Below are 14,310 nucleotides of genomic sequence, written 5' to 3'. Positions count from 1 at the left end.
CCGTCTGTCCGGCGTAAACATGTCGCACCGTAACTTGAGAACGACTTATCCAAATTTCATGAAACTTAATATAATTTTTTCTTATGGTGGTTAAATGATCTGTACACTTTTTGGTGACAATAAAATAAAACTTTTTGAGTTACGGCACATTGTAACTAAAACAGGGGTGTGGTTTTTTTTCACATGTCACACCGTATCTCAAAAACGATTCTTGATTATGGCTTAAAACTTTAAACACTTTTAGTTATATTAATCTAAATATCTGTTTACCTTTTGGTGATGATTCAAAATTTTATTTTTGAGTTATTGAGTATTTTATAAAAAAGGGGGAGGGTTTTTTTACATGTCGCACCATATCTCAAAAACTATTATGATTATTGCTTAAAACTTTACACATGTCTTTGTTATATTAATCTTAAGATCTGTATACTTTTTGGTGATGATTCAAAATTTCATTTTTGAGTTATTGAGTATTTTGTAAAAAAGGGGAAGGTTTTTATTACATGTTGTGCCGTATCTCAAAAACAATTTATGATTATTGCTTAAAACTTTACACACTTCTTTGTTATATTAATCTTAAGATCTGTATACTTTTTGGTTTTCATTCAAAATTTTATTTTAGTGATATTTAGTTTTTTTTTTTTTTAAACGGGGTTGGGGGTTTCACATGTCCCGCCGTGTCTGAAAAACAATATATGGTTATTGCTTAAAACTTTCTCAGAAACTATTTATGATTATTGCATAAAACTTCCACACACATCGGGCGTATCATGCGCTCATGACGCAGCTGTTTATTTATATTTGTTTTTGTTTTATGATTTCTGTTGCTTTATACGGAGCCCCGATAGGGCCATGCAAAGAAAAATAATATATTGTGCACACAACTTAAATATAGTGTGCGCACAACTTAAATATATTAATTGTGCTTACAATATACATGTATCATTTTGTGCGCACAATATATATATTTTTCTTCGTATATCCCTAGCGGGGCTCCGTAGTTTTATGCTAATATCTGTTGTTTTTTTTTAAATTGTATTTCTGTTTGCGTTCGTGACGTCTTTTTTTGTTTTTGAATTCTTGTTTTTGGCTGACACTTTCGTTCTTTACTTTTTTTTTAAAACTTTGCTCGAATATCTGAGTTTCATAAGGGGGCATACTAACTGCGTTAGAGGAGGTCCGCGCTAGTAAGACTTCCGCGATTCCCTTTATTATAAAGCAAATTTGTCTAAAAAGAGAGGAGAACGGTCACCCTTGGCCTGACTCTAAATCAGCCTGTTCCGATAGACCAAAACTAGAAAAGCATATATATTTTTACATGTAGTTCTATAAATCACACATCAATTTGTATGCATTCATGTATTATAGTAAGAGCTGTAGCCCTTTTCACAAAAAATCTTAAGATAAATCTTAAGATTTAATCTTACGAGTATCGTAAGAGAAATCTTAAGTCATTTTCACAAAGGCGGTCGTAAGATTATTTTTTATCTTATAAAGAGTACTCTTAAGTTTTTATGAGTAAATTTTACTTACGACTAATCGTAAGATAAACAATTGCATAGCAACCTTGTTTCACTTTCGTTTCACATGCGCAATGACGACTTCCGATTATCACTTTTAGTCACCCCTTTGCCAATACTCTCAAATTACAATGTTGTCAAAACCTACGAAAAAGAAAAAAATACTTATAATATGTATTACACGCTGCATCAATATGTAGTACACCACCGGAAAATTCCGGTGTATGATTATATATGTAATAAATGAGTGGGTATATCGGAAAACAATATTATAAATGCGTTAGTGAAACAGCCAGTAAGTTCCGTCAGTTACTTTGTTCCGGCGGAACTTTCCAACTACTAGTAGTTGTTTTATTCTGAGTGCAGTCGAAAAGTTTCGGAAAACAGTAGCTAGTTGAAAAGTACTGGAGCATTGTAGCTAGTTGAATAGTTCTGGCGGAACCGAACAACTAGATGCATCGCTCCGAATATACCATATTTCGTCCATTTTGTAGAAAGAGGGTGAAGAATGAGATTCAGTATAAATAAGAGCAAATCATTAATTTACAAGAATACCCAACGCACTGAAAAGGGTTTCTTTAGAGAAAAATATACAAAAAGGGCATGGAACTTTATTGTTGGGGAAATAATGAAGATGAATTTAAATGTTGATGTATTGTGGGGGACTAACAAACACCTTTTTTAAGATACAGTTTATTGTATTATTGAAACGTTTTTATTGTAAATTTGAAAGAAAAAAAATACTTATATGGTCGTAATACTCATATGGTCCGGTCAGTTAATAACCAAACGAGTATAATACTCATATGGTCTGACCATACGTGTATGGTCCAAATACTCATAGAATCATATTCAAAACAGTGTGGTCCTGGCCATTGATTGACGACCTAAATTATCCCATTGACTGGGACAGATTAGGTGATTGCTCACTTCTTACTTATTATAGAAATTAAACTGTGGGGTCACCAAAGGTTCTTAACGCCTTTAATAATAACATAATTCGAAAAATTATTCAGGAATAACCTTTATGTTTTGATTTATATTATTGATATAAATCAACACATCGTATTATTCCGGATTTCGTTTTTCGAATTGCTTTTTTTAGGTGTTGAGAACCTTTGGTGACCCAACAGATTCATTGTCTTTAACAAGTACATAGTGAGCAGTGATTGTTACCGACAAACGTTCACCTAATCTGTCCCAGTCGATGGGATAATTTAGGTCGTCAATCAATGGCCAGGACCACACTGTTTTGAATATGATTCTATGGTCCGGAACATATACAATGAAGAAGTGACAGTGGATAATTATGAGAGAAATATATTAAAATAAAAGAGAAGCATATACATTATTACAGAAATCAAGTATATGATAAAGAAAGTAATTTGTTGTTCAATAGATTATTATTATTATATGCTTTGGTATTTTTATATATCGCCCTCTTTCAATAGATAAACTAAAAGTATGAGCACTTAACCTTAATCTACATAATGTTGATCTATCACATTTGGATTTGCATTGATCAACATACGAGAATCTTCTACTAGGGGTACATAGTATATTTAAAAAAGTTTAATTTGATTAGTGTCAGTCTTTTGCTGCTGGAAGGCTATATCGTTGATTCTCTCTTGAATAGTTTTAAATACATTTTAATATCAATAGGATTTAGAGTTATTTTTTTCAGTTGCTTTACATATATTTTTAAGGCAAGTCAATTATGAATTTCAGTTTGAAAAAAAGATGCAGACGCAAAAGAAACAAGTGTTATGTTTACTGAGTTCATGTCTGCAGCGGCAGCACCTTTCTGGTGCTAGACGTAAAAGAAAATCACAAAAAAAACAAGGCACTGGTTTATTAACGCTCGTCAAGCAGTTTGAAGTTGTTCGGTGTAACTATTTTAGTCTTTCTATCAAAGAATAAAGTACATGTAGTATCCATTTCAATGTTCATACTTTTCTTTTTAGATATTTAAAAAATACACATTTTTAGAGACTACTTATTCTAAAAGTAAAGAATATCAATTTCGATCATTTTTTAAAGAAGACAGTTTCGTAAAGAGATTCCTTGTATGTTTCTATTTTTTTTTTTATTCTTAATGTCTATACTTCTATTAAGATCTTAATTAAGACCGGCAAAATAGCAAAACTCTATGTAAATCACTATTTTGCCGGAGCCGGTAAAATAGCCCCTAAGAGGTTCCGGCAAAATAGCCACTGCCTATTCAGAACATAACTGTCGCAAAAATTACGCTCTGAAATTTGCAAGATTTTTCAAAGATTTTGTCAACTTAGGACATATATGCTTGGAAGGATTGAACATCTGTATGACTGTTTGTGATTAACAATGTGTACACGGGATATTGTAAGTAGTATACACAGCCCTAGAAATTGCGAGAGCTAAAGTGAATGATCCTGTATCACGATGGGACACTGAACAAAATCCATATATTTAAAAAAAAAAATGTGTTGATTTAGCGGGAATTTTGATAAAACGACTATACATACTAAAAAATTAAATTGAGAATGGCAATAGGGAATGTGTGAAAGAGACAACAACTCGACCATAGAACAGACAACAGCAGATCACCAATAGGTCTTCAATGCATGCAGTAACAAGCACCCGCTAAGAGCATCATAGTTTTTTTATTGTTTTTTTTTGGGGGGGGGGGAGGGTGTTGCTTATGATTAGTTTTTTTTTATTTCTCGTCACAGTATAATTGTTTTGTTTGCGACCTTTGAGCTTAATTGACCCGTTTGTATCTTTCGCCCCCTTTTAAAAAAAAATCTGTTCCTATTACAAATGTATGAAACAGTATATATATCGTTCTATAATAATATTTATTGAAAAAAGAAACTTTAGTCAGTGGAGGCTTTGTTAAATTTTATATGACAATATTCCCAGATTTATTAGTTAATGGTTATAGATTTTCTATCTGTTTTTTTTTAAATGTTGTCGATATTATTATTGTGATTTTCACTTGTCATCATCATGTCTGACCCTATTTTTGACAAGTTATTCTGCAGCTCTAAGCAAGGAAATGGGACGTACATAATAATGTACCTTGTATAAGTTGTATATGAAAATTAATGTCAGATATGTAGAATACCAAGTGTTTTCATGAAACCCATCATGTCTTTTAATTGTAAACAAACATTTTAGAAGCGATGTATTACATTTTAAAACATGACTGAAACAATTTGTAATAATAAATTATGTTTCCGGCTTTGAAAGCAACTACTACATTTCTAAGTCGGATAAGCATGCACTGTTGTTGTTCTAATTCATAAAACCCGAACATGAAATCATTTGAATGCAGATGTCCAGTTGAAATGAATTGAATAAAGGTAGTTTGAAAAACTGGTCATCGGACAATTCCCCCTTTTTTCCGAGCACCCTCATATCTCATCCCTAATGTGACCATTTCTGAAACTGTGTGTACAATAATCAGACTGACAAATTTAAAGCTTTGGAAAATAGGTTTATTGATCTTTAACGTTCTTAATATATGTACAACATTGAGTCTTGCTTGTATGTAAGTGTTCGGGATTGGCGTAACATAATTTGCAATGTTTCACTCTATAGCGGACGTGATAGAGAGCACCACATTTGCACATTTAACTACAAGACGGGAGAAAAAAGTTGATTTGTGTTGTTAATCTTGTAATACCTCTTGAATATGGATAGGGATTGCATTTAATTTGTTGGAAGTTCTTTTAAAGGCATATCTGAGCGTGTCTGTTAAATCATCCAAATAGACTGCTTTGGGAAACGAAACAGTGCAATTGAATGGCCATTATTTAACAAATCAAGGTCGTCGGCCTGGTCGCGAAAAACGTGATCTCTTCTTAAAGCTCTTCTGTTTATTATATTAAAAAGAAATATAGCATCCATTTTAATTTCTTATATTTCTCTTAAGATTTCTCTTAAGTGTAAAATATATACTTAAGAGTGGGTAATAGCACTCTTAAAGTTACGATAGTTTTTACTCTTAAGATTTACTTAAGATTTTTTGTGAAAAACCTAAAAATCTTAAGATTACTCTTAAGAGTAAAATGTATCTTAAGATTTTTTGTGAAAAGGGCTACTGATTCTTAGATCGTAAATTACGATATCTGCATTGTCCTCTTATACATAACAAACAAGCATGCCAACAACTTTTTTTACAAAAGCTTTCTATTCTATTTATACATAAGTTCTGTATACTTGTGAAAACCGGAAGAACTTTAACCTTTGTTTGTAAAATAACCCAACCTTCCAATGTTTATTTATTACAGACAAAATGAGAAAAACAACTCACTTTTTCATATTGTTGGCGTCATCGACTTTAATACTACTTCAAGGAAACAGCTCAGAACACACATTTTGTAGTTCAGTTCAAGACATTCCTGCGTTTACACAAGATGAAGCAAATATGAATATTGTCAGAGATAGAGATGGTTCACAAGGAAACAACACATTTAGCGCTTGTAAAGCAAAAACACAATTCTCATTAATGGATGATAATCGACAAAATGTAGTTAGAAATGAAAAGGCAACCATCGCCACGAAAACATTTCCCGTATCATCAGTAGGGCAATCGCATTTCCGGTGTACACAAGACCAATGTGAATCACAATCGATAACTGTACACCAGATTAAGGATATTTATACTCCAGAAAACATACAAAATGGCGACAGAAGAACTTATAGACGACCAACAAATGAAGTCAGAAGAACTAACAGAGAAAACAGAACCTCACGAAAAAGTAGGCTTGTAGTTCGAGAAACACCCCCAAGAAGACAAGTTAGACAACTTAACAGAAATAAGAGATATATAGGAAGAGTTATCAAACGACAAGCTGGCCAACAAATCTTTAAAAGACATAGACTAGACAACCGTGTAAGGCTGGACACCTCTACGAGAGGACGGACTATTCAACCAAGACTGCATGACAGACAAGGTAGAGTGACAAACAGAATAAAAAGGAAAGACAACAGGAGAAATACTAGACAATTAGCAAGACAAGTCGGACATGAAGACCGGCAAACGGCGACATCAAGAGATGCCAATTCAAATGAGAAAAGACAAAACAGACAGCGCAACACTTTAAACAAACGAAATATCAGGCAAATTAAAACAGTTAGGCAATTGAACAGGCAAACAAACAGAAAGCAAGGACGAACACAATCTATGAGTTTATCTACAACAACAGCGATTACCAAAAGAATGAACACATTAAATACCAGGCAAAACACCTTACATACCAGGCAAAACACCTTACATACCAGACAGAGCAACTTAGATACCCGAAAGACCATTTTAAACACCAGACAAAACACATTACAAAACAAGCGTTATACCTTGCATAAAAGACAGAAAACATTAAATGACAAACATAACACTGTGTATACTAGACAGAAGTCTTTGCATTCAAGACAAAGCAACTTACATACTAAACCGAAAACAATAACCAGTCAGAGTTCCTTTACTACAAGACATAAAATCCTAAATGCTAGACGGAGCACATTGAGCACTAGACAGAACACCAGACAGAACACTATAATTACAAGACAGAACACATTAGGTACACGACAGAACACCAGACAAAACCTCTTAAGTACAAGACAAAACACCAGACAAAACAACTTGGATACCAGACAGAATACAAGACAAGATACATTAAGCTCAAGACAGAACATCAGACAAAACAACTTGGATACAAGACGGAATACCAGACAAAACACATTAAGCTCAAGACAGAACATCAGACAAAACAACTTGGATACCAGACGAAACACCAGACAAAAAACATTGAGTACAAGACAGAACACCAGACAAAACACATTAAGCTCAAGACAGCACGCCAGACAAAACACCCGACAAACAACATTAAGTACAAGACAGAACACCAGACAAAACACATTAAGCTCAAGACAGCACGCCAGACAAAACTCCCGACAAACAACATTAAGTACAAGACAGAACACCAGACAAAACACATTAAGCTCAAGACAGAACATCAGACAAAACAACTTGGATACCAGACGGAACAACAGACAAACAACATTAAGTACAAGACAGAACACCAGACAAAACACATTAAGCTCAAGACAGCACGCCAGACAAAACACCCGACAAACAACATTAAGTACAAGACAGAACACCAGACAAAACACATTAAGCTCAAGACAGCACGCCAGACAAAACACCAGACAGAGCACATTAAGCTCAAGACAGAACACCATACAAAGCACATTAAGCACACGACTGAACACCCGACAAAACCACGCAAGTACAAGACAGAACACCAGACAAGACAACTTAAGTACCAGACGGAACACTAGACAAAACACATTAAGTACAAGACAACACACAAGACAAAACATATTTAGTACAAGACAGAACACCAGACAAAACACCCAACAAAGCTCATTAAGTAAAAGACAGAACACCCGAAAAAACATATTAAGTACAATACATAGCACCAGACACAACACATTAAGTACAAGACAGAGCACCAGACACAATTACTTACGTATTAAAAAGAACACCTTAAAAATCAGGCAGGATACATTAAAGGCCAAACAGAACTCCTTGCATGAAAGACAGAACACCTTTCATGCCAGACAGCACCATTTACATGTCAGGCAAAACACATTACACAATAGACTGAACACACCCAATACAAGAAACAATGGCAACTTAGAAAAACGAGAAAAACTGATGTCCCGACCGATTACACGAAATGACCAGACAGAAAATGTTTGTCAGCAAAGAAATGTAAGATCTCAAAATAACGGAACGTTGATGCAGCCAATATTCAGCAGAAACAACACGAGCAACATTATCTTTTCTACAGCAATAGTTTCATCCAAGAACACACATGTGTTAAACAATGGAACGTTAGCTAACAGTTATTTTCCTTCTAAAGGGAAACAAGTTGAAACATATGATGTTACAGCGGACGGAACTAACACATGGGCATGGTGGAAAATGACGGATATCGACATAAATAAACAGGTACGTCTTAAAACCACTTTCTTTTATGAATACAAAAATCTTTGCATATTGTTTCCTCAGTCTAAAAAGCAGAGAAAAGATACCAAGGAGTATTTCATAAATCATACGTCTAGTTAAAACATAAAAACAACGCTGAAAGTGATGAAAGGATCAACAGTTGTGTCGTTGTTCTCCTCTTATATTTAATGCGTTTCCCTCGGTTTTAGTTTGTTACCCCGATTTTGTTTTTTGTCCATGGATTTATGAGTTTTGAACAGCGGTATACTACTGTTGCCTTTATTTATAGAAGACTACAGATTGAACTACACAAACAGCAACAAAAAACTGTTACAAAATCATATTTAAAGACCCACTTACTACAATGTTACTCTATCGTTGATTTGTAACTTACATATTTTCTATATCACAATCATGTATAAATTGAAGAATGATACTCTGAAAGGACTTTAGTTTGCAGATCAATAGTTCAACCCATGATAAAAACCGACGAGGAATGGCAATTTGACAACTAACGACAGGTATACATGTTTGTATAGCTTAGTTGGTCGTGTGGTCTAGGTCGCTGGACAAATTTAAAACAGTGTGGCTATGCACGGTGTCACAAAAGCAGGAGTTAGAATCTCTCTATTAGAAGAACAATAAGTTACTGACAAAAATTTGCAGGTTCAACATTGTTGGGCTAAATTTTAGTATTTCGGTGTTAGTCCTGTACAAACAAGAGTTTTTCCAATGGAAAATAGAAATCATATATTATTCTTTATTACTAGTATTATAAAGCTTTGTTGGTCAAGTTATTAGGGACACTTTGTATATCGTAGGCAGGATGGCTAGAATGTTACCACGATGCTTTGACACAAAACAGTTGAAAATCTCATCAATTTAGTAATTACTAACCATTAAACACCTTTAGATGTAGTAGGTTCTTCAATTGTCTAGTTATACTTACAATGACATACGCTAGGAATGTAAATAGTCAGTGTTTGAATTTTGTTAATACAGATGTACTTTAGTAGGTTTTAATTTGTCATTTCAGAATGAATTAAAGGCGACGACAGATACGACACATGAAAGTGAAATACAGTAAGTTTTTTGCATACCATCTAACATTAACGTTATCGTGTTATAGAAACCAATTGTCTCATTGTCTGTCAAACGTTTGAATTCATATAAGATATTAGTATTGCTTTTGAAAATGCAAATTAAATGTCGAGGGCCCCTTTTTAAAGCGCTATGCAGTGGCAGTTATATACCCAATACGTTGCATTTAAAACACGTTGAATTAATTCGAAAAGCGTTTTTTTATGGTGACATTCCCCTAAAAAATATTATACACCTATTGACTGGGTGTGAGGGTAATAGCAAGTTTGTTGTCCCTAAGGAACCAACTATTGCTCGAGGCAAAGCCGAGAGCAATAGTTGGTATGCGAAGGGACAACAAACTTGCTATTACCCGTACACCCAGTCATTAGGTGTTTTATTATACTGAACAACACAGCCCAGTCGGAAAGCAAGCCCTTAGAAACGACCGTTGTTGCTACTTTCTTAAGACAACAATGGAACTGATATTGAAACCCGCCATTCTGAAATTGCGTTAATTTCGCGGATTTTTTTTTTGCGCCAATTTGGAAGTTTATCCTTTTTTCAGTTTCCTACTTGCCATTAGGGTCTGAAATAGATTTATTTCGATTTAATAAGCATGGATTTTATTATCAAAAGGGAAAAAAAATTCTCAAACATGTCAAATTGGCCGTCTTTTAACGATCCCGTAATGCCGTTGATCGTCGTTTAAAATTATTTTCTTTTTTTTTTCATATATTTTATAACAAAGACTTTAAGTACTATACACACAATTAATAATACGTATTTCAAAATAAAAAAAAGCATCAAGTATAACGTTCTATCACCCCTTGGGAAACCCCGTTTGAACTAAATTCCAAAATAAAGACATTTTTTGACATTGTAGTTTTTCGGTCTTCCACATTGATGTCACCTTGCATCTTAACACAGTCAATGTACACATATTTAGTAGGTTTGTTTGAAAAAGTAATGGCGAGATCAGCTGTGAATATTTGACTGGATTAATTATTCTCTTTAAGTCAGTGAAATGTATGACTTTACTAAAACAAGGTAAGGAAATCTTATACTGTCTTTGCACAACACTAACTGCTTTAGATAACCGACATAAAACTCATTTTGTGATATTATTATGAAGGAATCCTGCAAAAGTAAATGAAAAAGTATTGTCCTAAATTTGAACTTAGGCAGCCAACAACCATTTCATTTTCTGGTGGGGGTAGGGGGTGGTGGCTATTGAGTAATGATTGTTTTGAAGAAAAAAAGTTTGTTACCAATTTTTGGATAAAAAATAAATTGTTTTTGACCCTGTGAAAAAAAAAAAATGTTTGTTATACCCTCAGCTGCCATTTAATGAAATGCTAAAATTGAAAAGAGAAGAATTGTTTTCAACTTGTCAGGGAAAAATCCATATAGTCCCCCCTCCCTGAAAACAAATGGTTGCTGCCCAAACAATCTCTTTCAGAGTATCATTTTAATCAATCTTATTCAAAGTATTATCATTCTGACATGAAGTGTGACTTAATTTTGACTACTGATCTAAAACATAATTGTTGACTTAGCCCCTAGAAACTGCTATGAAATACTTTCATATAAATATAAAAATGCATAGTTTTTTTAATGTTTTATTATTTTTTTCAAAAAGAAAAAGAAAAATATTACTGAGTCTATTTTAATCTTATTTATTTTCAAGTTCATGATTAGCACCATTTATTTATTGGTTTAGTGTGTTATTTTTATAATTTGAGTCCATTCATTAGAACTATAACTTGCATGAAATCAGATGAGACAACATTTATTGTTAGATCTATATTTAGTTTGTTCATAGATTGCAAAATAATTTTCCTTTTATTTAAAACAATGAAGATTTTACATTAAGAATGCTTTCATTATGATCTCTTTTAAGTATAAATGAAAAAGGTAGGACATACTTGCAAGTGTCAGTAATGAAAAGGAACTCCTGTTTTTTTTTTATCCTTTTGATACTGTCTTGATCCATTACTCATGAATATTTAGACTACCCCTTGTATAAATTCAGTAGACATTTATTTCTGTGTTCAAATAATTTGGTTGCAGCAGTAAAAATACCTACCAAAACTTGAATATTAGATTAAGTCTTGGAATTTTAAATTAATATTGAATTATTAACCCTATTATGGCACATAGGGACACAGGCCTATTTCACTGGGACTGAGTTCTGAAAAGTGATAAAATGTGTTTTTTTCTATTTTTTGGCACATGTTTACAGTATCAAAATGTATTTAAGAGATTATTTTTGATAATATCCACTTGTAAATAACAGCATATGGTGTTTGATATAACAAAAGTTTGTTCATTATAGTGTCAAACAAAGGGACGTAACTCGTGAATTACCGTCGGCCCCGCTTCGTCAGAAATATCAACACATCTAACTGGCACATTTGCGTATCTGTGTATATCAACTGGCACAAATTTGACATATCATAGTCAAAGTTATGTTACATAACATAATTTAAATTCAGCATAGCTTCCCGAGAAGTTAAGAAAGAAAATTACGATTTAAATTTCTTTTGACCAAATTTTTTGGTCAACACCTACACTTTGAAGACATATTTTGAAAGAAAAAAATGAGTAAAATCCATAATTGAGTTAATGAAAATATTCCTTATATACTCAAGAATGTTCACTTAAAAGCAAATTAGTTTTAATTCATTGTAACAGCTACAAATTCAAAAAAACGGGCGTCACTTTTTTTGGTAAAAAAAATGCCCATATATGGTAATCACATGACGTCCATTGTTGCTTTAAGAAATGGGGTCAAACCGGGGTCAGCTTTCCGACTGAGCCATTAAGTATTTTTTATGAATACCAAATAACTAATTTTCTAAAAGTGTATATTATATATCATCTAAAAGAAAACAAAAATGTCACATAACTTTATATGTATGCACATGATGAACTATACTTTTTTTTATAATTCGTTTTGTATTAATAAATATTTCATTAATTTCAATCAAGACTAGAAATACTTGTGTTAAACTTTCTGTGCTTATAAAAAATTCTAGCTAAAATACACCAAACGCAAATTCACTTTTAATATACGGAGAGCGAACCCATATTAAGAATAATGTACTATATTTTAGATCTTTAAAAAATTCCCCGTGAAGATTATTTTCTTCTTTTTTATAATTGATTCTTACAAGAGAAATTACAATCAACACAAACAGATTCCACCGTTTACAATATTAGCGGGAATTTGACGTTGCAAAGCATACGTAACCAAGCAGAGTAGTCAATGACATCATTATCGTCCAATGAAAAATAAGCATGAAAAAGGACGGGAAAGATGATTATGAAACTATTCACCGGGGCAATAGTCTTTGAAACTATTGACTGGCAAATGGTTCTGTGGAATGAAATAGCACAACTATTTCATTACTTTTTATATAGAAAAAACACACTGAAGTATAATAATGGTCTATACTTCAAACTTAATTTCCATTTTTTCGAAAGAAAAAAAAATCCCTTTAACAGTTTAATTTATAAATAAATAATAAGTAGCGGTTTAATCTACGTCAAAATATTAATAATATTTTCAAGAAAAACCCGTTTTGATAGGATAATATTGTAAGTTGATAAATAACTGCATGTGTATGCACGTTGTGTTTATTATTACATATCTAAAAAAACATATAATTTTTTCTCGTTTCAGCGTCTTTAACGTAGAAGGAGTGTCAAAAGTTATTGTAGCAGGATGTTTAGGTTTACTTTCAACCGGGAAAATGATGAAATAAAGGATTATGGGTAGCATAGAGAATTTATGAGTATTCAGGAATTTAAGATGAATGAGCAGCAGAAAAATACGATGAACAATTAAAAATAATAAAAATGAACATAATTATATCAGAATAAAAATGTAATGGTTGACTGGTTTTACATAAGGTAAACAAATATGCTTAGTTTTTTTTTTCTTTCTTTATTTTCATTTTCATATATACTACAGGGTCTGCTACTCGTGTTGTATGGACGCAGAAGAATGTTTCCCCGTAAATGGAATGCACGCCTGTTAAATTCAGTTTGGGAATTTTGCTTGTGATAGAGCTGTCTACATACTCCATTATATAAATGTATTATTTCTTTCATTTGGTCTCTTGTGGAGAGTTGTTTCATTGGCAACCATACCACATCTTCTTTTTTTCATATTTAGTGTTTAAAAAGAGAAGCGAAAGACAATTTAGATTGGAAATGGGGAATGTGTCAATAAGACAACAACCCGACCATAGAGAAGACAACATCCGAAGGCCGTCAATGGGTCTTTAAAGCAGCGAGAAACCCCCTGGCCCCTAAACACAAACTCATTAAACGACCAATAAACTGACAACGCCATGGCAAAAAAAAAGAAACCAAAAGACAAACAACAGTAAACAAAAAAGAAAAAAGAAAAAAAGACTGAGGATCATGACCCCACAAATAAATCGGGTTATTAATTAACTAAAAGTACGAACTGCATCATAAAATGAAAATATTATGATTTTATCTAAAAATGACAGGCCAAATACCAATATTTATAATGCAGGTATGCATCAACGTGGCGTGATACCTGCAGTGGCAGTTACACAGGAAGAGATACAAATATAAGCGAAATACAATTTTAGATTATATCATTGATATTTAGTTGAAATCCTGATGCAAATAAATCCTTTTCGAGATGATTTGATAAAAAAAATTGGACAAAAT

At 32.9% G+C, this 14,310-nt stretch overlaps 1 protein-coding gene across 1 annotated transcript; it reads left to right on the top strand.

Annotated features, from left to right (window-relative positions):
* Positions 1-5,798: 5,798 nt before the first annotated feature.
* Positions 5,799-13,437, top strand: LOC134687943 (MATH and LRR domain-containing protein PFE0570w-like). Its single transcript, XM_063548405.1, has 3 exons — positions 5,799-8,520; positions 9,554-9,600; positions 13,286-13,437. The coding sequence occupies exons 1-3, from the start codon at positions 5,800-5,802 to the stop codon at positions 13,365-13,367; spliced, it is 2,850 nt and encodes a 949-aa protein (XP_063404475.1). The 5' UTR covers position 5,799; the 3' UTR covers positions 13,368-13,437.
* The last annotated feature ends 873 nt before the right edge of the window (positions 13,438-14,310 follow it).

This window comes from Mytilus trossulus, chromosome 10 (assembly GCF_036588685.1).
Source record: "Mytilus trossulus isolate FHL-02 chromosome 10, PNRI_Mtr1.1.1.hap1, whole genome shotgun sequence".
In the NCBI taxonomy this organism is placed as follows: domain Eukaryota; kingdom Metazoa; phylum Mollusca; class Bivalvia; order Mytilida; family Mytilidae; genus Mytilus; species Mytilus trossulus.
This window is presented reverse-complemented; position numbering and strand designations above follow the sequence as displayed.

What these genes read in the sequence shown, in the direction of transcription:
- LOC134687943 (XM_063548405.1), top strand. Translation starts at nt 5,800, where the DNA reads ATGAGAAAAACAACTCACTTTTTCATATTGTTGGCGTCATCGACTTTA. An exon ending in ATATCGACATAAATAAACAG is followed by an intron (nt 8,521 to 9,553) that starts GTACGTCTTAAA and finishes TTGTCATTTCAG; the next exon opens with AATGAATTAAAGGCGACGAC. An exon ending in ACACATGAAAGTGAAATACA is followed by an intron (nt 9,601 to 13,285) that starts GTAAGTTTTTTG and finishes TTCTCGTTTCAG; the next exon opens with CGTCTTTAACGTAGAAGGAG.